This window comes from Pomacea canaliculata, linkage group LG2 (genome assembly GCF_003073045.1).
Source record: "Pomacea canaliculata isolate SZHN2017 linkage group LG2, ASM307304v1, whole genome shotgun sequence".
Classification (NCBI taxonomy): Eukaryota; Metazoa; Mollusca; class Gastropoda; order Architaenioglossa; family Ampullariidae; genus Pomacea; species Pomacea canaliculata.
The window spans coordinates 42290591-42316726 of record NC_037591.1 but is presented as its reverse complement, the minus strand read 5'-3'; the positions used below and the strand labels follow the sequence as shown (position 1 = coordinate 42316726).

At 39.8% G+C, this 26136-nt stretch overlaps 3 protein-coding genes across 8 annotated transcripts in view; 2 read left to right on the top strand and 1 right to left on the bottom strand.

Moving 5' to 3' along the window:
* LOC112557912 (contactin-like) overlaps positions 1-11248 on the top strand; it is a 38996-nt gene extending 27748 nt beyond the window's left edge. Inside the window, exon 19 of the mRNA XM_025228051.1 lies at positions 10869-11248. The gene's annotated coding sequence lies outside the window, so the exon portion shown is untranslated. The remainder of the gene's footprint in view (positions 1-10868) is intronic.
* LOC112557922 (contactin-like) lies at positions 308-11248 on the top strand. The gene is made up of 10 exons (XM_025228076.1): positions 308-536; positions 5569-5709; positions 6489-6586; positions 6730-6816; positions 7212-7356; positions 7707-7828; positions 8168-8351; positions 9523-9638; positions 9911-10078; positions 10757-11248. Exons 1-9 carry the CDS (start codon positions 530-532, stop codon positions 9977-9979), a joined length of 969 nt encoding a protein of 322 aa, XP_025083861.1. The 5' UTR covers positions 308-529; the 3' UTR covers positions 9980-10078; positions 10757-11248.
* Positions 11249-13757: 2509 nt separating this feature from the next.
* Positions 13758-18022, bottom strand: LOC112557918 (zinc finger protein 555-like). Of its 6 annotated transcripts, none has more exons than XM_025228065.1 (2): positions 17676-18022; positions 13758-15543 (listed from the first exon to the last, which is right to left on the bottom strand). In XM_025228065.1, the coding sequence occupies exon 2, from the start codon at positions 15366-15368 to the stop codon at positions 13899-13901; it is 1470 nt and encodes a 489-aa protein (XP_025083850.1). In that variant the 5' UTR covers positions 15369-15543; positions 17676-18022; the 3' UTR covers positions 13758-13898. The 6 variants fall into 6 exon arrangements, with proteins under 6 accessions (XP_025083850.1, XP_025083848.1, XP_025083853.1 ...); XM_025228063.1 differs by having other exon boundaries at positions 13758-15529; XM_025228068.1 differs by lacking the exon at positions 17676-18022 and adding an exon at positions 16659-17661 and having other exon boundaries at positions 13758-15529.
* Positions 18023-26136: the final 8114 nt, after the last annotated feature.

Here is a 26136-nt window from a genome sequence, read left to right as displayed (position 1 = left end):
TGGATATTTTTAATCTGTGCAAAACTGTACACCATGATACGCACATTATTCAATATAAATTTCTTTCATCTACTTTTTTTTTAAAACTTTTGTATCACGACGTGAATCCGCAATTTACACAATACCCCATACGATCATTTTAAAATAAAATAAATCTACATATTACTATAAAAATGTGATATTTTTAGTTCTGCTCCTTTTAAATCTGTGCAAAAGTGTAAACCAACACAAGGGCATAAATAATACTTCTTTTATATTTATTTCCTTCAATTTATTTAAGCTTATGTATCATGATCTCAGACTCTCGATCCGATTGGTCAGTCCATGCGGTGGACATGAAACGCTAGAAGTTCGATGTCAACTGCTGCGCGCTTGTGGCGGCCGAATTTGGCCTGGAATGTTCAAGTGAGCGAGTACGCATGCCTGAGTATAAGGTGGCAGGATTGACTGTAGAGACCAGCCTGGACTTCATGTGACGTCATGGACAATACAAGCCGCCACGGACTTCAACCCGGCTTGGACCTTCATCATGCAAAGTAAGAAACAAAGCGAATACTTGGTTTCGAGATGTCTAATTAGCGTGTCTGTCATGATAAGAGTTATCCCGGGGGGACATCCGGGGCTTTATGTTCGATTTTAGTAGTGTCAAGGTTGGCGAGCAGCCATATTGTCTTAGTTGATTAAAGTACGTTTGTCATCAAATCAACAGTGTCTGGTGTTGGTCGGCTGAGAGCTCGCAGCACGATACATGGTGTCAGAACTGGGATAATCATTATCACAGAGAATCAAGCAAGCTGCTGAATATGGCTCCGTTTAGAGCGCCAGAACAATTCAATTTTTCCCAGCCAAACTTGTGGCCTGAGTGGAAACAACGATTTCAGCGTTTCAGATGTGCATCAAAACTAGACAAAGACGATGAAGCAGTTCAGGTCAGTGCCTTGATCTACACTATGGGCAACGACGCAGAACGCATTCTCACGTCGTTTGATCTGGATGCACGACAGCGGCAAGAATACGACACTGTTCTGGAAAAATTTGATGAGTACTTTGTGCCAAAACGCAATATCATCCATGAGCGTGCACGATTTCACGCCAGAAATCAGAAACCGGACGAAAGTATCGAAGAATACATTAGAGATTTATACGAGCTCGCTGCAAAGGCAGACGTAAGAGACAAAGATGAAGCTATCAGAGATCGCCTCGTGTTAGGGATCCTCGACAGAGACTTGTCCGAAAGATTACAATTAAAGGCAGATTTAACACTGCAAGACGCCATCTTGCAGGCAAGGCAATATGAGCAAGTGAAAGCACAGCTTTCTGACCAGCGTCGCACAAATGTGGACGCAGTGCAATTCAAGAAAAGTCCCTCTGGTGCTGCTCAGCAAGTATATAGTCAGTGCAAAGGTGCAACTGGCAGTTCGCGCGGCTTCAGTGGTCGTCGTCGTGGTAGAGCAGAAAAGAGTGACTTTGCATCGTCAGCAGTTAACGTGTCAAGCTGTACTCGTTGTGGCAGACGGCACGCTAGAACATGTGTGTGCCCAGCTCAGGGAAGGAAGTGTAACAAGTGTGGTAGGCTTGGACACTTTGCTACAGTGTGCAGAACAAAGTTAGTGCAGGCACTTGAAGAAAAACAAGTAAAGGAACATTTTGTAGGGACTTTGTGCAGTGACAGTAGAGAACCACCATGGACAACTGTATTACAGTTCGGCGGTTGTGATGTCAAGTTCAAAATTGACACAGGGGCAGATGTTTCTGTCATTTCATCTACACAGTACAAAAAGTTGTCACCATGTCCCAAGCTATTGAAGACCAATGTAGTGTTAAAGAGTGTAGGAGGAGTCCTGAAGTGTGATGGACAGTTCATTACTACAACAAGAATTCATGACCAGATTCATGTACTGAAAGTGTTTGTTGTGCAAGCAATCACTGAAAATCTGCTTAGTAGAGAAGCAGCATCCAGATTAGGTTTAGTGAAGAGGATAGAGGCTGTCAATGCCTTATTTGGAAAACTTGACAAGACACCTGTGCAGTGTCCTCCAGTCAAAATCATCTTGAAAGAAAACATTGAGCCATACAGTGTTCATGCAGCAAGGAGAATACCAATACCATTGCTGGACAAGTCAAGGAAGAATTAAAAAGAATGCAGGAAACAGGGATTATAGAGGAAATAACAGAGCCAACAGATTGGTGCTCTCCCATTGTGCCAGTAATGAAGAAATCAGGTAGCATACGTATTTGTGTTGATTACAAGAAGCTCAATACTGCAGTGAAGCGGGAGCGGTATACCTTGCCAACACTGGAAGATATTTTACATAAGCTTTCTGGATCAGCAGTTTACAGCAAGCTGGATGCAACATCAGGTTTCTATCAGATTCCCCTTGATCCAGATTCTGCAAAACTTACTACATTCATTGCTCCATGTGGGAGATATTTCTTCAAGAGATTACCATTTGGTATTTCATCAGCTCCAGAGATTTTTCAGAGGACCATGGAGACTATCCTAAAGGATGTACCCAACATAATCTGCTATTTTGATGACATCCTTGTTTATAGTGAGAATGAACAAGCTCACGAGAAACATCTGGAGAGAGTCATGAAAACACTTGCCAGTGCTAACCTGAAACTCAACTATGAGAAATGTGAGCTCAGGAAGCATGAGATTGAATTTTTGGGTCATAGAATCAGCAAGAATGGAATTTCACCAGACCCAGGAAAGGTTGAAGCAATAATCGCCATGCCAGATCCAACTAATGTACCTGAGTTGAGGAGGATGCTGGGCATGTGCAACTTCTTAGGGCGGTATTTGCCAAGTCTGTCTACAGTACTTCAGCCATTGACGCAACTGCTGGGGAAGGATCGAGAGTGGCGTTGGGGCTCAATGCAAGTCAAAGCAATGGCAGATGTGAAGAAACTGCTTACTTCAGCACCAACACTAGCATTCTACGATCCGGCAAAGCTTACAATTGTCAGCTCAGATGCCAGTAGTTATGGCATTGGTGGCGTGTTGCTACAGCAGCATCCAGAAGGTCTCAAAGCTGTGGCATATTGTTCAAGAACATTGACTGCTAGTGAATGCAGATATGCACAGATAGAGAAAGAAACACTGGCAGCAGTCTGGGCTTGTGAAAAGTTCAGCAGATACCTGATTGGTCTTGACAATGTTCGATTAGAGACTGATCACAAACCTATTGTGCCACTAATCAACAATCGTGACTTGCAAGATACTCCTATCAGATGCCAACGCATGTTGATGCGCCTCATGAGATTCAGTATCACAGCAGAGTATGTGCCAGGGAAGAAGCTTGTCATCGCAGATGCTCTATCCCGAAGTCCTCAGTTAACCACTGCTGAATCTGATGTTATAACACTTTCAGAAGATGTTGAGGCATATTTGAGTAGTGTAGACATTTCGTGGTCATGTGCAGCTTCAGATAAGCGTCTGAAAGAGATTGCAGAAGAGACAAGAAAAGACAGACTGATTCAAGAAGCAATTCGCTACACTAATGAAGGCTGGCCAAAATACATTACAGATGTAGAAGATAATCTTCGTGACTATTATGCAGTGCGCATGGAACTTAGTGTGCACAATGGTCTCCTTACCAGAGGAACACGCATTGTTGTGCCAGCACCACTTCATGATGATATCCTGAAGAGGATACATGAAGGTCATTTAGGAATCACTAAGTGCAGAGATAGAGCAAAAGCAGCAGTTTGGTGGCCAGGTATTAATGGCAGGATTAAAAGAATTGTTGAAGAATGCAGACATTGCCAGGAGAAGAAACCGACACAGAGCAAGGAACCTTTGATACCGACAGAATTACCACAGCGTGTATTCCAGAAGTGTGCAGCAGATTTGCTGGAATTCAAAGGACAATCATACCTTGTGCTTGTAGATTACTATTCGCGCTTTATTGATCTTGCGCACATCAAGATTAGTACATCAGCAGAAGTTATCAAACTTCTGAAGAGCATGTTTGCACGCCAAGGAATCCCAGAGATTCTTGTTACAGACAATGGAAGGCAATTCACATCTAGGGAGTTCCAGGAATTTGCAGTAAAGTGGGGATTTCAACATGTTACAACAAGTCCACACTATCCACAAGGTAATGGAGAGGCTGAAAGAGCAGTTCAAATTGCCAAAAAGATTCTGCAGCAAGATGAACCTGAATTAGCTCTATTGATATACAGAGACACTACTATTTCTGCCACAGGATATAGTCCAGCAGAATTAGCCTGTGGAAGAAAACTGAGAACTACATTACCTACATTGCCTGAGAACCTTGAGTCAAAGATAAAACAGCTGTAACAGCGAGCGATGCAAAAGCAAAGCAGTCTTACAAGAACTGTTTTGACAAGCGTCATGGAGCGCGACCGCTTGACGAACTGCTTCCAGGCGACACAGTATTGCAGAAGCTAGATGGTGAGAAGCACTGGGGAAGTCCAGCAGTCATTCTGCAGCAGTGTGCTCCAAGGTCATACATTGTACAAACTCCAAGAGGTAGTTTTCGACGCAACAGACGTCATCTCAGAAAGTCAAGAAACTTCGAGCCGGAGCAGTCCAGTTCCAGACCCAGTCCTGTCCAAAATGACTTTTCCCTGTATACTTCCCAAGTCCCAGTGACAGGTGAACCAGAGACAGCGCTTCATGTCAGCGATCCGATTCAGTGTCCAGAATCGACGTCTAGTGAAGGTGGTCCTGCTACAGAAGCCAGACATTGTGCTACTCCAGATCCAGGAGATTCCCATCCCAGTAGCAGCTCTACACCTAGAATGACTCGTAGCGGCAGAATAATCACCCTGCCCGCACGTTATAAAGACTGATTATGTATTGAACATTGATTAGAGAATAAACATTCTCCCCATCAAGTGAAGTATCTCAAGGGAGGGGAGATGTCATGATAAGAGTTATCCCGGGGGGACATCCGGGGCTTTATGTTCGATTTTAGTAGTGTCAAGGTTGGCGAGCAGCCATATTGTCTTAGTTGATTAAAGTACGTTTGTCATCAAATCAACAGTGTCTGGTGTTGGTCGGCTGAGAGCTCGCAGCACGATACAGTGTCTTTGTGAATGTTTGGACGATACTGAAAAATAGTTATAATTCACTGAGACTCAATGACTGAATATGTTTTGTAACATTGTTAGTTATTGTTAGCCAGTGTTGTTAATGTCATTTTTATTAACGTTGGTCAGTGTACAGAATACGACCTGACTTAGTTGTGTAGAGCGATAAAAGTTTTCTATTCTTTTTGTTATGACCTGTGTGAAAAAATTCCCCTGTATTTACACATTGGATTTATACTGAGACTCATCATCATCTCTTTCTTCTTATTCTTTGTGATCGTCTTTTACTTCATCTCTTTTTTCTTCTATACGTTATTAACACAAGTGAGAAACTTTTCAGTGTTAAAGCTAAACTTTATTCACACAGTCCAGTAGCCTGAAAATTATATTTAACTGTTTATTTGATGTAAAAATAACCCTCTTGTTGATACACTTAAAACACCGAAATAAAGGCCCTAGTTTTGAATCATGGCTGTGACATTTACTTGTTCCATTGTTCTCCTGTAGACGTACCGGATTCCTCCACCATTGTTCAGGGCCGTGAGAGAAGGGAGATAACTATCACTGAGTTGCGGCCGTGGACAGCGTACAAGTTCAGAGTTAGCGCCCGTAACGCTCACGGTCTAGGTCCTTACAGTGTGCCGTCTGGTTAGTTCATTTCTTTTGTCTGTGAAACCAGTGAGTGAGTAAAATAAAGAGGATAAGAGAGAGAGAGAGAAGAGGGGAGGGAAGGCAAACGACAAAAATCTTCGATATGATTTAGAGAAATAAATAATTAAGAAAGAAAACAAAGGCAGCAAGACAGAGAAAATGAGAGAAAACAAAGTACAGAAAAAGAAATGAAAGAGAGGTGAAAGAAGAGTAAATGATACCAAATTAATAAACGAATTAAAAGATAAGAAAAGAGTTAATGTGCTAGGGAAGGTCCAATAATAAACATTTCTCGAATTTATGTTCAGAACATATCAATTTTATTTGTGTTAAGAGGTGGGGAGGTGTTCTACTATTCTCTTATAAATTTATTCATCTTTCGGCTACCTCTGTGGTTTCCGTTTTAATTGCACAGAGAACCACTCGAAATCATATCTGTCTATACAGTATGCAACAATACGCCACTTTCATCTTTATGCATACTATCGGGCTTGTATCAGCTATCATTTTTGACCACATGGAAGAGTCACGTGATTTTCGTCTACACGACATATTGCCAAACATCTTTGTCAATCTGCCTTTCCACTACATAAGCTTTTTCCTCACAACATCCAACAGACATCACCTTTCTTTAAACCAGTCTACCTTCCGTGTGTCTACACACACTGGTTGCTATGCGACAAACCACCTGACGTCACTCGTGTCTATGCAGCATATCACCTGATGTCACTCCTGTCTATGCAACATATCAACTGACGTCACTTTTGTTTACGCAGCTTACCACCAAACGTCAGAGGGCCCTCCCACGCTTGCACCTGGCAACATCACTGCTGGCGAGGGGAGCAAACTCGGTGACCTGAGTATTACCTGGACGGTAAGTGCCCTTTGTTCACACAGCTAACAGATGCTCACAGAACAGAGTTTCATTTAGCCGTTTTATGTGACAATAGAAACAGTGTTTGATCACTAGACTGCATTAATTTTTATTCATTTTTTAAAATTCTCTAACAACTGTAGCCCTTGCGCGAGGAAGACCATGGTGGGGCTGAGTTTGGCTATAACGTTTACTACCGTCTTCATGACCGACCTGGAAACTGGCAAAAGGTCAGTAACATCTGCTGTGGCTTCTAGTTCTTGTTTGAAAGTGTTTTCTTAAGACGACTGCATGAGTGGGACTTATGCATGAGGATGGGGGGTACACTGTACACAGTGAGAGTGAGAGTGCTGGAGGACTTGAAATATCAGAGGCTGAGGTAGAAGACGGTAAAGAAGAAGACGACGACCACAAAAGAGAAGAAGACTGCTAACAGTGCCACCAATACACCGTCAATATTTCTTATCAATTTGACATCAGTCTTCCATCAGTATGACATCAACATGACATTAACATGTCATCAATTTCCCATTCCATCGATATAATGTTTAGAAATGCACTTTCACGCGAGGAAGCCGTAGATGGTTTACGACACATTGTAACATTAGGACATCAATGTTTTCAGGGTACGGTTGGTGATGTTGGCTCCTTCGTGGTTCTCGTGGGGAAAGAAAACTTTTATACTCTCTATGAAGTCATGGTGCAGCCGTTCAACCGGGCAGGGGCTGGTCCCAACTCTTCTGTTGCGACGATCTATTCGGCAGAGGATCGTCAGTTTTGTCCTTTTCTTTCGCTACCCGTCTTGGGCCTGTTTGTTGTTCTCATCTGTCATCTGTGCAATCGCAGTTATACAATTTGTAATAATAATATTTTAAATAATCGCATCTATGCTCTTCTAGTTTGCTGGCTCATACCTGTGTCACTTAAATAAAGATCTGCTGTTTTCTTTGTCCAATCAAGAGGGTAATTTTTGCGTGCATGGCGTGCATGCCTGTCTCTCATCCTCCTGGCCCAACTCTCAGATTCGCTACTGTTTAAAGGCATGCAGATATTAGGGCAGGCGAATCATTTTGGTGCTAAACATAAGACTGCAGTTTCCTCCTGCTCTCTGTTTTTACAGTACCTATCGGAACTCCTGGTAATATTCTAATCTTCCCCCACAACTCCACTGCACTCGATATCACCTGGATCCCGGTGCCAGACACCAAGGAAGCCGTGAGAGGCAAGATTCTTGGTTACCAGGTAACGTTCCAATTTCCTTGGTTACAAATCTTTGGTTACTAGGTAATGTGGCACGATATTTGCCACAGAAATGACCTTACCTTTCTCCAGAAAAACTAAAAGGAAGTTTACTAATCTCTGCTTTTCCTAATAGCTACCCCAATGGACTGTTCATAAGAAAGTTAAGGAAGAAATTTGAATACTCTTATGAACAAATCAAATAATTATAGCTCGAGTGGACAGCTCTAAGACCCTAGCAAGTAGTCACATATAAGATTATTTAAGATCTGTGTATGTATTTCTCACTACCTATAAAGAATGAAGAGCGATTCCTCTGCAGAAGCTGCTGTTTGTTTGCAGGTAAACTATTGGGAAGATGTAACTAATCCCCTCATCATGAGCCACTACACTGGGGAAGCCTCCAGTGGAGCCACAGTCATTGGTCTGTTGCCAAACACCATGTACGTCATGGATGTACAGGTCTACAACTCGGCAGGCCTCGGACCAGTCAGCGAAAAGAACAAACAGAGGACATACAACAGTGGTTCGTACAGTCAGAGTGAACTTCCGGTTTTTATACACTTAACAAGAAGCCGCTTACAGATGACTAGAGTTAAAAGTATGCTTACAGACTTACAGACGACTACTTTCAACCACTTACAGCCACATGCACACGCTGGCAAAGGAGTAAATTATGGTCAGTTTTTTATGGCTGCTGTATCACATTTACAGGTATAGTTGTACGGATAAATACATCAGCAGTATTTATTTATTCATCCTTAACCCAATTAGAATGGCTCGTTCGCTAGAATGTACACAGATGAACACACGAGGGGAAAAAAACGCAAAAACAACAGAGAATGTGTTGGTGCTCTCATGAGGTCAGTAAAGGTGGACAGGATATTATCTTAGCTGAACATGAAGGTGTGATCAGAAGAGAACTACTGCTGGAGTAGGGTGTGAAGGGGTAATTTTGTGAAATAAATAATAAGACGCAGAGCACAGTTATTGGTTAAGACATGGTCAGCTTTCATTTTTAGGAGTCATCCAATCTGAATTATCTTTACACCATCTTTAGATATTATTTATCTTTATGTCATAAAAAAAATGTAGAATTATTATCACTAAACTAAGTTGACATAAAATATGATATCAAAATAGTCGTAACATTTATTCTGACACCTCTCACACAAAGAAAAATATGTGACACAGAAAAAAATATTAACCACATTTTTTTGCTGCAACACTTCGTTTACTGTAATCGTGATGAATATTACGATTCTTAATCGTTTCCAAGCATTTTGTTACTAATATGCATCAATACAATTTATTTTCACATCTTATTTTATTAGTTACACCTATTTTTTTACACTTACTTTTTCTTACAAATTTTATTACCTCTTTATTTTTTTTACCTGTGGGCTAATTGTGTTTAGTGCATTGTCAAGTGTTATTATAAACTAGTGTTTTTAGTGTTATTTCTTTATTACTCGGTCAGCACAGAAGGTGCAACCTCCCTTGGTTGTGATGCTACGTAATAAATGTGTTCTTTGTCATCATCATCATCAATCAATCATCATCATCAAAATAATTGTGCGAAAGTGCCATTCAAAATAAAGTACACTGGCTGTATAAAATTAGAGCACGAATTTTGTGTTGTACCCTGGAGGTAGAATGTCTGTACAAGTGAACTGTTTATGTCTGGCATGTGCTAGGGATGACGTCACAGCCCACAGAAGTGATGGTGTCGTCTCACGGTACAGACAGTGTGTACGTCACATGGCGCGGTGTCTCTCGCAAACAGAATGAAGAGACTCTTGTGAGCTACACGGTGGGTGTGACATCACGACACCTGTCTAATGTGTCACGTGCTGTGTGAGAGACAGAATATGACAGTTTTGAAGCTTTGAAAGAGCGCGGGCGCTAGAGAGAGAGAGTTGTGTGTGTGTGTGAGAGAGAGAGACAGAGACACAGAGAGAGAGGGAGTTGTGTGTGTGTGAGAGAGACAGAGACAGAGAGAGAGGGAGTTGTGTGTGTGTGAGAGAGAGAGAGTGAGAGAGAGAGAGACGGAGAGCTCCTATGTAATCTCCATACCGTCACCAGATTTCTACCTGGCCGTATACAGACAACATTCGGACTGCTGAGATCGTCTTTACGTTCAGAAACACGTAGTAAGAGGATTGAAGAAAGATGTTCTGTACAAACTGCGGGTGTGCCCAATCAATCTGGGGGGTGACGGCGCCAGTAGTGTGGAACTGCTTATCACACTGGGTGCGTGTGCACGTGTGCGCTTCTTTTCACGGATGTATATCTCTGGACTGCTAGATGTCTGCCAAGACCAAGACCAACAGCCTCTCGCGAAGTTGTAGATTGTCGGGTCTTAACGAACCACTTAGTAGTGTAATATCCGCAAACATTCTTTAAGTTATAGTGAACAACAGTCTTGCCAAACATTTGTTACTTAATGACTTTTTCTTTCTTTCGTTTTTGCTAACAGTCCTCAACCTCCACTTCCCACGGCTAGAGCCGAAAACCTGAAAACATAACAGATAACAAACTTTGAGCTCTTGTACCTACGTCAACAGCTAGACAGTTCACATCATCTGCTCGTCTTCTTGATGTCGGTAGTTAATCCGGAAGCAAATTTTTCGCTTTGGCCTTTTTCTGAAAATTTGTCTGTAAGCAGTCCAGAGATATAAGTCCGTGATTCTCCAGTCTAGAACTTTATTCAGCGAGTGACGTGCTGCATAAAGCGACATACATGGACGGTTTGCACTTCTTGTTTGAAAATCTTTAAGACCGCAAAGCAGTTAACATTAAAAATTACACCTAATGAATTGTATAATAATGTTTTAAAATATATAAACCTTGTAGCTTAGAAAATCCTAACAGATATATGAGAAAATGTATATTTAAGATCACAAAAGGAGGCGTTATTATGTTTTGCAGGGGGCCTGATACGCTACGACACAACGAAAACGGACATTCTCGCAGGTGTCGGTCGACAGGCGGCTCATTGTGGACTGTAATTCTTCTTCTCGCTTCTTATCTACTGTTGTAAATAAATAATCCTTCACACACGTGCTTTGGCTCTTGCTAGGTTTTTAAACTTCACACAATGAAACTGTTGCTGTGTGAAACACAATGCTTTCTCAACCAGGAGCCTGTTGGATGTAGTCTTGGTATTTGACATTCAAGACAGCACCGCATCTTGGTGCCAACAAAGTCCGTGAGGACGCTTCGGTAAAAGGTGGAGCGAACTGTAGGCTACATTGGAGACAAAGCTTTGACTATTGTTTCCTATTGTTTTCAGTGGTGTGTGTGTGCATGCGAATGTGCGTTCTGGTCATTATTCAATTTACCCTATTTTGATTTTCTTTTTTTGATGCGATAATGAGATCACACATTTTGTATTTTTCGAATAAAATCTTTTTTCTCGTTTTTTTCTTTCACATTGACTTTTTGTGTTTGAGACTGTTAGTCTATAAAATGTCATAGAGTTGAAAATACACTGTATGTAGATTTTTTAAAATAATGTTATTGCTATTACTAACGTTATTGATGTTGAGAATTTTACTAGTAGCTAATTCAATCCTTTACTGATCAAGTAATCAAAAAAGTGATTTATTTACCAAATTTCAATATGACAATAAATGTCTGTTGTCTTTGAATATTCTCGAGTGGAGAAGATAGGATGGTAAGAAATTAATTGACATGGGAGCAAGTCTTGATTAACATTTCATCAGTGAACATATACAACAAAACGTATTACAACAGGATCACCAACCGATTCTTGACTTTATGAAGCAGTTCATGAGTCACTGCCTCTATAAGCATACTGTCATTGGTCTTAGAAAGCATTTGTTTATATGGAATGACATCAGACATTACTTTTGCTGAACATTATTGTTTCATTCTTTGTTGCAGAGCATAAGAAATTCTTACATACTGATGTAAATAATTTAGTCATCTCGAGTAATTAGTCCTCTAGCAGGGATATGGTCTTTATTTGCAACAAGAAAAACATATTGCAGTTATCGTGGCATAAATTTCAATATATCAAAAGCATCAGGAAGCCAAAAAGTTTACTTTTATTAGGTCTATGTGAAGCTAATCGCTTTGTAAACTATGAAATGCTAGGAGAAATGCTCGCTCCAGCCAGAGAATCAATCATTACAACTAGCTGAAATACAAAAAAAAAAAACAACAACAAAGAAAGCAATATAACAAACGGTCCATGTAATAGACGTAGATCACTACCCCTGAAAATGTCTACACATACACTGTATAAGGTGCTTTAAACAAAAAGTAACACTTCTTTGAACAAATGTTATAGTGAAAATTTTTTATTTAGAAGCAAAACAAAAAAATGTGAAAAAATGTGTATTGAAAAGAAAATAAGACAAAACAAAACAATGAAAAGGAAAATAAATACAAGGAAAAGGTCAATAGAAAAACCAAGATGTGTGTCTCAAAAGTCTACCACATAAATATTTACCCCCTTTAACTCTCCAACTTCCTTTCTATCAACTATTTTTTTTTAAACCCCACCCCCAACACACAGCTTTCATTCCTTATTTTAGCCCGTTAGCTGCTGTTAAATAATAATACAAAAAAAGTTGAATATACATGCATTTGTCAACATGATGACATTCTTTAAACAGATGCAAATTTTAGGTATTGTTCAATTTCCTACAGTCAGGAGATACAGCAGTAATACTGCTTTGGTAGAGTTGAACTATAGCTGTAGACAGGCATGTGATGGTTTGTACAGCCAATAAACAGCTTGACACACACTCTCACTGTTCATCAGCATGTGCCTTTTGAAGGACACCTCCCTAACAACATTTTTACACACTGAACTGCGAAGCCTGCATCATTGTGACTCACCATGTCACATTTTAAACCAGATAATGACCTGAAGCACCTTTAAACAAACTGCACCCGTAAAGTTAAACACAGCAGTGATTGAGCATGTGTTGTTTTAAATTGAATGACCTAATACAAGCATTACAAGCTTTGCGTTAGCAAGGCTTAACACCTCTATGAATCAGCCTGTGTGTTTTTGAAATAGATGATATCAAATTAAATTTGCACATCTTGCAAGGATAAGAAAGCTTTATGTACCAAGCAAGGGTTAAAACAAATACAATTTTAGGTAACCATGTGTTTCTAGAGTAGATTAGCGCCTAAAAGCAGCTTTACACATAATGCATTGTTGGGTTTAACATCACTGTAGATTAGAATGTGCATTTTCTAAGCAGGTGAGGACTTGAAATCAACTTTAGACACAATGCAGTGGTAATGTTTAAAATCGTTGTAGCTCACCCTGTGTCTTTTTAAAATAGACATATATCTATCTAAAAGGAGCTCCACATACACTGCATTGGTGAGGTTTCTCAGCATGGTGAACCTACATGTGTTCTTTCAAAATGTCTAATCTTCTGAAGGAAGCTTCATATACTCTGCTCTGGTAACCACAAGCATCCCTGGATCACATTGTATTGAAATTACTGAACAACCGAAAACCAATTTTACACACATTGCACGGAGAAGGCGTAACATCACTGATTACTGTGTGCATTTTAAAAGTAGGTGAGGACTTCCACATGCTGCACTGGTAAGTTTTCTTCATTACCATGGCTCTGCATATGGAGTTTAAAATGGTAAACCGTTTTGAAGGCATCCTTACACACACTGCACTGGTGAACCTTCTTATCACTGTGAACATGCATGTGACGTTTCAAAATGCCTAATTTTTTGAAGGAAGCTTTACATACTCTGCATATGTGAGGTTTCTCATCACTGTGAACCCTCATATGGTGTCTTTTCAAAACATATGACAACTTAAAAGAAGCTTTACAGACACTGCACTGGTAAGGCTTCTCCTTACTGTGAACCTGCATGTGCTGTTTCAATCTTGCTGATGTTTTGAAGGCACCTTCACATACACTGCACTTGTGAGGCTTATCCTTGCTGTGAACCAGCATGTGGTTTTTCAAATTATATGAGAACTTAAAAGCAGCTTTACAGACACTGCACTGGTGAGGCTTCTTATTACTGTGAACAAGCATGTGCTGTTTCAAAGTGCCTAACCTTTTGAATGCAGCTTCACATACTCTGCACTTGTGAGCTTCTCATTACTGTGAACCTTCATGTGCCAATTCAAATTTCCTAATGTTTTGAAGGAAGCTTTACATACTCTGCATTTGTGAGGCCCCTCATTACTGTGAACCTGCATGTGCTGTTTTAATCTTGCTAATGTTTTGAAGGCAGCTTCACATACTCTGCACTTCTGAGGCTTCTCATCACTGTGAACAAGCATGTGCTGTTTCAAATTTCCTAATGTTTTGAAAGCAGCTTTACATATTCTGCAATGGTGAGGTTTCTCATTATTGTGAACAAGCATGTGCTGCTTCAAAACATCTAATCTTCTGAAGGCAACTTCACATACTCTGCACTTGTGAGGTTTTTCATCACTGTGAACAAGCATGTGCTGTTTCAAAGTGCCTAATCTTTTGAAAGAAGCTTTACATAATTTGCACTTGTGAGGTTTCTGATCACTGTGAACAATCATGTGCCGCTTCAAAAGGTATAAACTTTTGAAGGCAGCTTCACATTCTCTGCATTTATGAAGTTTCCCAATGTGGATTGACATGTGTTTTTTGAGCAAGGATGGAAAACTGAATGAAGACATACACACTTTGCACTCATAAGATTTTGTTTTCTTACTATGTCGCTGTTCTTCTGACTTGAAATTGACACTAGGCTCTATAACATTCAGATTTGTCTCATGCTGAGGACTCTCAGTCGTAATATCCATCAACTCAGTATGTTTACCTCCAGAAACAACTTGTTCAGGTGATGATAAAAATGGTAGAATATCTTTATTTTTCCTACAACTGTACCCCACTTCCTGTGGTGGGCTCTGTGCCTTCATGTGCTTCATCATTGTGGCTACCTTTATGTTCCATCCTTCCTTGTACAGACTGTGTGATTTTGTCAGTTCTGCATTTACTATCGAACCAACTTCCTGACCAGAGTGATCTTCATGCTTGACCTCAGAAGTAACTGGTCCATTTGCATTTTCATCATGATGTAGACCATACTGTGTCTTTACTTCATAAGTAATGCCTTGGCAGTTGCAATAAAATTCACTGTTAGGATGACAAACTACCTCTTGACCAGGCAATGCCCTCTCAATCTTTACTCTATGATTATGCTCAGTCATACACTCTGTCTTCACAATGTGAGCAGGCTGCCATTCTATTTTAACGAAAGAACTGGACATTTGAGAATTTGTCTCCAATTTGGGAACATTCTCACACCTCCAGTGTTTCTGGTCAGCTGGATCAATTTTTATATCATGGAGTTTTTGGCCAAAGCTATTGTCGTGCTGCATGCAACCAATCTGTAAACATTTTGTCTCATTATAATCAAAGCAAAATGAACTTTCTGCTTTAGGTATTACATTAACAGTCAGGTCTTCTAGTGCATCAGCTACAGATGTTGTTTCAGTCTTCATGAGTGTACTCTGCATCTCACTTTTTATGGCCGACATATCTTTCTGGTCTCAAGGGTTACTGATTATATTGTTTTGTGTTTTTCATAAAAGTACTTTTCCACTTATCGTTGACTAATGAAGATCAAGTCTTCAGTTTCATCAGCTTTAGTGTTTCTAGTGATATAAGAAGACCCACTGAAGTTTGTTGTCTCTCAGACCTGAAACATGTCAACTGTAATAATATATATCATTTCAGTTCTCATGCAAATTAAAAGTAAACATTTAAAAACAAGGGCGATTTTCCTTCCAAGTACAAATCTGTTCACAAATGCTACGGCAGCAAAAATTTTCTTCTTTAACTTTAACAAAGACAATATTTAAGTAAAGACAGTTATAGAATTTGACTCTATTTTTATTTAAGATTACGTGACACTTATTATATTGAATAGAACGCTCACTACCTATAGTGGGTCGGACTCACTTCTGAAAATTCTAACCTGCGATGGCTCTTGACCTCTTACAACAGAAATAAGAGAAGTAGACTAACGTCTGTCTCTGCTCAGAAGAAGGACTTTGTCGCCAGCCGTTCGAAATACGCTTCACCAGAGACCGACAAGAACAGCAACTCCATATTGTTGTCAAGAGTTATCGCCCATGTAGCTCCCAATTACTGACTCCGTACGTTGTAAGTCGGCTGCGTGCGTAATACCCGGTCTTGAGCTGCCCACCCGCGGCTACTGGGTCTATTGTTACATCAGCAGTTACGAAGTTGCTTGACCCACTTAGGGAAACAATGACCAGACAAGGATTGGTGGATAGTTCTGGAACGTTCGACGCTGACTCTCTACAAAGACATAACTCAGTACACTACTACAGTGCTACACTTACCCTGGTAAATAACGAATCGTCATTGATCAATCGCTTGAAAAAAACTAAAACAAAACAAAACAAACAAACAACAGTATCGTCTACCTCACGTTTAATGAACAGATCCCAGATGTTCCCACGAGACGTCAAATGAACGATTTTGAGTTCAGGAGAAACCTAAACATCGAGCCTGTCTAGATGTATCACCTTATTTAGGTTGTCGCAAGCTCTGGAATGACAAATGTTCGCTCCCGAACTTGTATTACTAGACTTCTGGCAGACGATTTTTTTCCAGTTAACTACTAAAACGAGGCATGAGACTACAAATCTTCTGGTTTAGCCAACTTCTCGAGAGGCTAGGCGTTGGTCTTGGCAGACAGACAGCAGTCGACCTCTACGCGTCCACGGTTGTATGTTTCTGCAATCTCTCATGTCGCGTGGGTTTGACTCGACGAATGCTTTTATTATGACATTATTAACCTCGGTGACCCTCCATGACCGAAGAGCCTCCTTGAGATCGATATGACCAACACGGAACTTGGTGAACCATCGTTGGCACTGACATTCTTGTAGAGCACTGGGACTTGCAGGTTTGCACTATAAAGCCGGCATATATACATATAAATACAACGCGCTGTCCATGGGCTTACAGTGATCACACATGTAGCTCGTGTGACAGGAACAGGAAAATAAACGTGCCTATTAGTACAAAAGTTCTTCAATTTAGCCAACATATCAACTGTGGGCAAAGTGTCAATGTTTTATCTTTGTCTCCGACCTTCTCATCAGGTCACCCAGTCAAAGACATCAGTTTTGCTCGGCGGGTTAACTTTTCTTTATCTTAATATGTCTTAATCCAAACTCTATATGTACCTCTATCAGGGTATCAACGAAAGACATCACGACCTTGCGACTAACTAGTTTGTTATCTTTGAGCTGGCTTAATCTTAATCTACAGGCTGCACACTGCACGTATCACAGTATCAGTGAAAGACCTCGATCAGGGCCTTGCGACTATCAAATATTTCCCTCATAAATTTACTGCACCAGTGGGGGTCGGGGGTATAGACGTATAGTCTAGTAGATGAACAGCCCTCACGCTATATCAATAACAATAAATAAGAGAAAAAATTATTATACTGCCTATAACAAACCTGGCCTTTTAACGCTACTATACCAGTAAACAGAAGGAACTGTCGAAATTTTGTTGCTTTCAAATGGTAAAGTTCATGACCCACACTTTCGTAATCGCAATTTATTTGAGGAAATTCTGACAGATCCGAATTCTCTCCATCGCTAACGGCTAAATAATTATCAAATTGCAAGCGTTCAGAACTGCTGAGCTCGATTTCTACTTCTGTCTGGAAAACTTTTGCATTTATTGCGTTAATGTGTAATCTTTCTTCTCTGAGCATGATATTCTGCATTGAATTTGGCCATTTCTCGAATTAAAATCTCAATAACTATGCTACTTTAGAGTATATAAATTATACGTACGGTTATCGAAGAGTCAAACACATGTATCAGTAGTGGAATTGACCGCTGAAGAAGCTTAATTCCTGTTGCGAAAAGTGTAGAAACACAAGTTTGCAAATGTCGGCCAAGCTATTTGTTAAGCGCGCGCTTCCGATCACGTAGAACGCCATTGGCTATGTAGGGGGAGCGCTTGTTTAGGTCAGCGGGTACTGCTGACACTGCATAGTCCCTCCAGCCCGCATCCCCTTGCACCCCACGCTTGGTCGCGCGAGCGGTGAGCAGCGCGAGGCGGGCAGCATTAGCGGGTGACGTAGTGCCCAAGTTGCCCAGTACAAAGAGCGGGTGACGTAGTGCCCAAGGTGCCCAGTACAAAGAGCGGGTGACGTAGTGCCCAAGGTGCCCAGTACAAATAGCGGGCGAAAAGCAACGCCCGCACCTGATAAGCCTTGCGTTAAAATAATAACAAGAAGTTTGTCAAAAAATAAATTAATTAAAAAATATGGGGTTTAAGGAAGACTTTATTGTAAGTGAGACATGCAACGACTCGCTAGCAACTGTGACTGACCAACAAAAGTTCGAAAACAACTTAGAAGACGATGACCTTGACACAGACTCGGATGATGACTTCCAAGCCGTAGTCAGTAAAAACCGGAGAAGGAAACTTCTCGCTAAAACATCTCCCAAAGAGAGACAGGTGAACGTGCCTGAGCTACGTTTTCCCATAATAATATCCCCTGTACAGAAGGAAAACAGGGCGATTGTAAGTTTGTAACAGCTGGCCTTGTAATATTAACCACAGAGGTCAAAAACAAAATAGGCGAGGTCGTAGAGATACGGCCAAATGCTAGAACAAACAAACTAATCATAGGCTGCTCAAATAAAAACCAGCAACAAGAAGCTGCAAATCTCAAATCCTTTCTCGGTTTAGCAGTAACATGCTATCAACCAGGGCGAAATATACCTGTAAAGACAATCCAAAAAAAATGGATTAGGCGTAGTCAAGAACATCCCATTAGAAGAAAGCCTAGAAGAAATAAACCAGCTACTAGCAAATAACAAAGGCCCAAAAGTAAGATCGCTGAAAAGATTTAATTTCAGAACTAAAGACAATAAAACTACCCCAAGTAAGGCGATCCTCCTCGAGTTCAAAGATAGCGAGACGCCTACGTCAGTCAAAATAGGGTATCAGATATACATGTACCGTGTAGAGCATTTTAATCAGACTGGACGACTGTTACAACTGTAACGGGTTTGGACATGTTACAACCAACTGTAAGCTCAAGGCTGTCTGTGGTCGATGCGGCGAAGGACATGACACCAGAACATGCACAATCCAAGACAATAAGGAATTTGCCTGCATAAATTGTGGCACTACTGGCCACAGCGCTCGGTATGGAGGCTGCCCCTGCAGGGTCATCCATAGACAAGCCAGCCAGAATAGCGCAACTGGCCAAATGTCGTACAGGGACGCTCTGAACTCGTAAAAAGAAAGGTACTGGACTAGAAAGGCCTGAGCACCCACTAAGGAACAGCAAACCTCGCCTCCACCGGCCCCCCAGACAGTTACCCCATCAGAAGAACCGGTCCCAGCCTCACAGCCCATAGAAGAAGCCGCAACAGAGCCAGTAAATGACCACAACGTAGAAAACCAGACAATAACTGAAAAGACAATGACCATTCACCAAGACAGTCACCCACCTGAGGCAGCAGACTCGACGAAATACACAGAGACCTGTGACAATCTTTCAACTGTAGTTGTCGCTAATGAGGAAAATAAATGAATAGAGCAATAAGATTATGAAAAATAAAAACCTAAAAGAAAGAGAAATGCTAGTGTTGATAACTATGCTGCAAATCCTGTCAGGACTGATGAACTTACTACTACATTAAAATAGATAAAACGAAGGTGAAGTTTATGCAGTGGAACACCAGGGCGCTAAATAGTAATAAACATGAACTACTAAACTTCATTAGAAGTAATCTTCCAGATAAAATAGCCCTGCGGGAAGTAAACTTCACCCGAGGGCCAATACCAATTCCAGGCTATAAATTCCCACCTATATACAAGACAAGACCTAAAAAATAAAAGACGCTCAAAGGAGGAGGAGTAGCTATGTCAAAGTCGAATTGACAGTCACTGAAGTATACCATCAACTAAACCCAGAGCTAGAGATAACCGTAGCTGAAATCACTTTAACGTCAGGAAAAAACTTAAGATAGCCAACGTATACATCCCTAGCACGAATAAATGCAGCACAATAACAGTAGATGATCTAACAAATGTCTTCCTATCAGCTAACATAATCCCAGAGGACTTTAATGCTAAAATCCCACTCTGGGATCGGGACAAACCGAAATCAGACAAAGGAGGCAAAATGTTAGAAGAAGCAATGGAAAATTCTAACAAGTGTTTGTTAAATAATGGTCAACCCACTCATGTTTACTGTCAGGGCGATACAGATTAAACTTCAGCCATAGACCTATCGGTATTCATCCCAGAACTGGCAAATATCTTAAAATGGGAAGTTTATGAGGAAGACACCCTAGGGAGTGACCACTTCCCAATCATAATTTCCATTCCTTTCAAATTGACTTTTTGTGCTTAGTCTATAAAATGTCAGAGTTGAAAATACACTGTATGTAGATTTTTAAAACTAATGTTATTGCTATTACTAACGTTATTGATGTCGAGAATTTTACTAGTAGCTAATTCAATCCTTTGCTGAGTAATCAAAGCAGTGATTTATTTACCAAATTTTAGTATGACAATAAAATGTCTGTTGTCTTTGAATATTCTCAAGTGGAGATAGGATGGTAAGAAATTAATTGACATGGGAGCAAGTCTTGATTAACATTTCATCAGTAAACATATACAACAAAACGTATTACAACAGGATCATCAACTGATTATTGACTTTATGAAGCAGATCATGAGCCACTGGCCTCTATAAAGCATACTGTCATTGGTCTAAGAAAGCATGCCAAGTGTCACTCGCATCTATAAAGCATACTAAGTGTTCCTTTTGTTTATATGGAATGACAACAGACATTAATTTTTTTTTATGCATACTATAATAGATTGTAATGAGAATATGTTAATGTATTTGATGATTTTCAATAAAATCTCTTTGAATGTGTTTTGCAAATTAGTTGCAACATAAGAAGTACCATTAGGTCACACACAGGGAAGGCGAGGGGAGAATATGGACGACGGGATGTTTATTTCTTACAATTCATCCGTAAGCGTGTGGCATTTATACTTGGAGACAATACCAACCCTTCGGTGGTTAACGATACAATTATAATTTGCGTTACGACTTTGGCAAATATTTAAAAATTTGTTTTATTCACCACTTCAAAAGTCAATAAATTTCAAAATGTTGAGATAAGTGATTCGCGTTTTATAAAGAGCAAAACTTCGGTTGGGGTCCAGGGTTAGGGGGTTAAAAGCAGGATACTTAAAGTTTTTTTTAAATATATGAGTGCTTTTGCTTAGTGACAGCTTCTTGAAGTTCCCTAATTAATTTTATTGAATTGTTTTTATTAATTACTGTGTCACATTCTGTACGATATTTTCTTATATGGACACGAGTAACAATATTTCAAAAGGGAACATGCAGATGCAGGTTATAAAAACTAAAACAATGAATATCAAATTTTTTATCATGAAAGTTAAAAAAAACCCCAACGTATCTGCTGAACATTATTGTTTCATTCTTTGTTGCAGAGCATAGCAAATTCTTATACACTGATGTAAATAATTTAGTCATCTCGAGTAATTTATCCTCTAGCAGGGATATGGCCTTTATTTGCATATCAAGGAAAATGAAACACGAAAAACATATTGCAGTTACGTGACATAAATTTCAATAAATCAAAAGCATCAGGAAGCTAAACAACATTCTATCCAAAAGGTTTACTTTTATTAGGTCTATGTGAAGTTAATCGCTTTGTAAACATTGAAATGCTTGGAGAAATGCTCGCTCCAACCAGAGAATCAATCATTACAACTAGCTGAAATACAAAACAACAACAAAGAAAGCAATATAACAAACTGTCCATGTAACAGATGTAAATCGCTACCTCTGAAAATGTATACACATATACCGTACATGGTGCTTTTAATAAAAAGTAACACTTGTTTGAACTTGTTATACTGAACATTTTTTTATTTAGAAGCAAAACAAAAAATGTGAAAAACTGTCTATTTAAAAGAAATTAAGACGAAACAAAACAATGAAAAAGAAAATAAATACAAGGAAAAAGTCAATAGAAAAACCAAGAGGATCGTCTCAAAAGTCAACCACATAAATATTTTCCCCTTCAACTCTCTAACTTCTTTCCATCAACTACTATCCCCCCACCCCCCCCAAAAAAAAAAAAACAACAAAACAAACACACAACCCAAGCTTCCATTCCTTAATTTTTAGCCATTAGCTGCTCTTAAAATAATAATACGAAAAAAAATGAATATACCAATATTTGTCAATATGATGACATGCATTAAACAGATGAAAATTTCAGGTACTGCTCAATTTCCTACAGCCAGGAGATACTGCAGTAATACTGCACTGGTAGAGTTGAACTATAGACGGGCATGTGATGGTTTGTACAGCCCATAAACAGCTTGACACACACTCTCACTGTTCATCAGTATGTGCCTTTTGAAGGACACCTCCCTAACAACACTTTTACACACTCAACTGGGAAGCCTTAACTTCATTGTGACTCACCATGTCACATTTTAAACCAGATAATGACCTGAAGCACCTTTAAACAAACTGCACCCATAAAGTTAAACACAGAAGCAATTGAGCGTGTGTTGTTTTAAATTAAATGACCTAATACACGCATTGCAAGCTTTGAGTTAGCAAGGTTTAACACCTCTATGGATCAGCCTGTGTGTTTTTGAAATAGATGATATCAAATTAAATTTGCACATCTTGCAAGGATAAGAAAGCTTTATGTACCAAGCATGGGAGAAAACAAATACAACTGTAGGTCACCATATGTGTTTCTAGAGTAGATGAGCACCTGAAAGGTGCTTTACACATAATGCACTTGTTGGGTTTAACATCTCTGTAGATTAGCATGTGCATTTTCTAAGCAGGTGAGGACTTGAAATAAACTTTAGACACAAGCCAGTGGTAATGTAAAATCGTTGTGGCTCACGATGTTGTCTTTTAAAACAGACATATATCTATAAGAAGCTTCACATACATTGCATGGTGAGGTTTCTCAGCACGGTGAACCTGCATGCGTTCTTTCAAAAGGTCTAATCTTCTGAAGGAAGCTTCATATACTCCGCTCTGGTAACCAAGAGCATCCCTGGATCACATTGTATTGAGATCACAGAACAACCTAAAACAAATTTTAAACACACTGCACAGAAAAGGCGTAACATCACTGATTACTGTGCATTTTGAAAGTAGGTGAGGACTTCAACATGCTGCACTGCTGAGGTTTCTTCATTACCATGGTTCTGCATATGGAGTTTAAAATGGAAGTCAAAATGTTTTCAAGACAGCCTTACACACACTGCATTGGTGAATCTTTTTATCACTTTGAACAAGGATGTGACATTTCAAAATTACTAATTTTTTGAAGGAAGCTTTACATACTCTGCATATGTGAGGTTTCTATCACTTGTGAACCTGCATGTGTCTTTCCAAAACATAATGAGAACTTAAAAGCAGCTTTACAGACATTGCACTGCTAAGGCTACTCATTACTGTGAAACCGCATGTGCTGTTCAATTACTTCCTAATGTTTTGAATGCACCTTCACATAAACTGCACTGAGGCTTCTCATCACTGTGAACAAGCATGTGCTGTTTCAAATTGCTTAATGTTTTGAAGGCAATGCTATCACATACTCTGCACTTGTGAGGCTTCTCATTACTGTGAACCTTCATGTGCCATTCAACTTCCTAATGTTTTGAAGGAAGCTTCACATGCTCTGACTTGTGAGGCTTCTCATCACACTGTGAACAAGCATGGTGCTGTTTCAAAGTGCTTAAAGTATTTGAGGCAGCTTACATACTGTACAACTTGTGAGGCTTCTCATCACTGTGAACAGCATGTGTTGTTTTTCAAGAGTGTCTAATGTTTATGAATCGGCAGCCCTTCACAAACACCATCTGCACTTGTGAGGTTGTCTCATCACTGTGACACCACTCTTAGTACTTTCTTCAAAATGCCTAACCTTTGAAAGAAGCTTTACATATTCTGCAATGGTGAGGTTTCCTCATCACTGTGAATAAACATGTCGTTCTTTTAACACTGCTAATGTTTTGACAGACCTAGCCTCACTAACTCTACACTTGTGAGCTTCTCATCACTGTGAACAGAGATCGTTGCTGTGTTTCAAATGCTTGTTAATCTTTGGAAGCAGCTTAGCACGGATACTATGCAATGTGAGGATTCACATACTGGTGAACTTTACATTGTGCCAATATCCAACTTTCTAATGTTATTGAAGGAAGCTCTTCACATAGATCTGATTGAGGCTTCTCACTTATCTGTGAATCCGCAGTGTGATTTTTCAAAAGCCCTAAATGTATTTGAAGGTAGCTTCACATACATGTACTATTGTGAGGTTCTCATCACTGTGAACAAGCATGTGCTGTTTCAAATCGCTCTCTCTTTTGAAGGGCTGTCAATACTCCTGTCACTTGTGAGGCTTCACATACTGTGAACCTTCATGTGCCAATTCAAACTCCCAAAACCAACCCCCCACTCTAATGTTCTGAAGGAAGCTTCACATGATCTGCACTTGTGAGGGCTTCTACATTATTGTAGAACCTGCAGTGTCTTTTCAAATGCCTATTGTACTGAAGGTAGCTTCACATACTGTACACTTGTGAGAGCTCTTTCTGATCACTGTGAACATAGCATGTGCTGTTCAACCAGTGTCTAAATGTTCTTGAAGGCAGCTTCACTCCACACTCTGCACTTGTGGTGAGGTTTCTCATCACTGTGAAACCACCTTGTCTTTTCAAATAGGCCTAACCTTTTAAGAAGAGCTTACATTGATTCTGCCAGATTGGTCTGAGGTTTTCTCACTGTGAAATAAAACAAATGTGTTCTTGTTAACCATGCTTAATGTTTTGCAGGCAGTTCCACAATTTAACTCACATGTGAGTTAATTTCATGAACTAGTGAACAGCAAGTATGATCTTTCAAAATTGCTAATCTTTTGAAGGCAGCTTCAACATACTGCTGCACTTGTAGCCTTCACATTAGCTGTTTACCTTCATGTCGGCGCATTCCGAAATTCCTATTGGTTCTGAAGGACGCTTACACATTGATACATCACTTTGAGGCTTACTCAATTATTGTGAACACTGCATGTCTGTCGTATTTCGACAAATGCTATTGTACTGAAGTAGCTTTACATTACCTCTACACTTGTGAGGTTCTGATCACTAGTGAATAAGCATGTGCTGTTCAAAAGTGGCTTAATGTTGTTTTTGAAGGCAGGCGTTCACACGCCTCTGCAACTTGTTGAGGTTTCTATTCACTGTGAACACCTTGTTGTCTTTTTCAAAAATGGCCTAACCTTTTGACAAGAAGCTTTACATAGTTCTGGTCCAAAGATGAGGATTCTCGATCACTGTGACCAAGGCAATGATGTCCTTCTTAAATCGCTGAACTGCTTTTGAAGGCAGCATTCACTACCATCACACTTGTGGAGGACTTTAATCAACTAGTGAACAAGCAAAGTGCTGTTTCCAAAGCTGCTTACATGTTTTGAGAGCATGTTCAACTACGTTATCACTTGGAGAGACTTCTAACTGAGGAACTGCATGTGTACTTTTCCAAAATGCTAATGTTTGAAGCACTAATACTTCCTGCATAAGGGTGGGGTTTCTTTCATCACTTGTCGATCTTATGTGCTGACCTCAGACGTACACTGGTCCATATTGCTTATTTCTCATGGTTGTAGAACCATAACTCTGATCTTTTACTTCACACAAATAGTAATGCCTTATGCCAAGTGCAATAAAAGCTTCATTATTCACTATACAGGGAAACAAAATACCTCACTGACCATGCAAATGTCGCCTCTTCAATTCTTTACTCTTATGATTATTCTCAGTCATACACTAACTGTTCTTCACTAATGTCGAGAAGGCTGCCATTCAGCTATTTCACGATAAGAACTGGAAATTTGAGAGAATTTGAGCTCTGATTTCGAAGAACATTCTCTCCACACCTCCAGTGTTTCGCAACAGTGGAATTCAATTTTCTAGTATCATGCCGTTTTTGGGCCCAAAGCTATTATCTGCTGCATGAAACTAATTCTGTAAACACTTGAATGTCTCATTTTACAATCAAAGCACAAAGACTTCTGCTATTAGATACATTAACTTCAGGTCTTCTAGTGCAATCATCAAAGATTGGTGCTGTCCAGTTCCTTCTGAGGTGCTAATATTAACTTACTGCATCTCACCTTTTTATGGCCGACAGTTTATCTTTCT

Excerpts from the sequence above, each read along its gene's own strand:
- LOC112557922 (XM_025228076.1), top strand. Across the intron at positions 7,829-8,167 it reads GCAAGATTCTTGGTTACCAG|GTAAACTATTGGGAAGATGT; the intron begins GTAACGTTCCAA and ends GTTTGTTTGCAG. Across the intron at positions 9,639-9,910 it reads AGACTCTTGTGAGCTACACG|ATTTCTACCTGGCCGTATAC; the intron begins GTGGGTGTGACA and ends TACCGTCACCAG.
- LOC112557918 (XM_025228065.1), bottom strand. The coding sequence starts at position 15,368 with ATGTCGGCCATAAAAAGTGAGATGCAGAGTACACTCATGAAGACTGAA.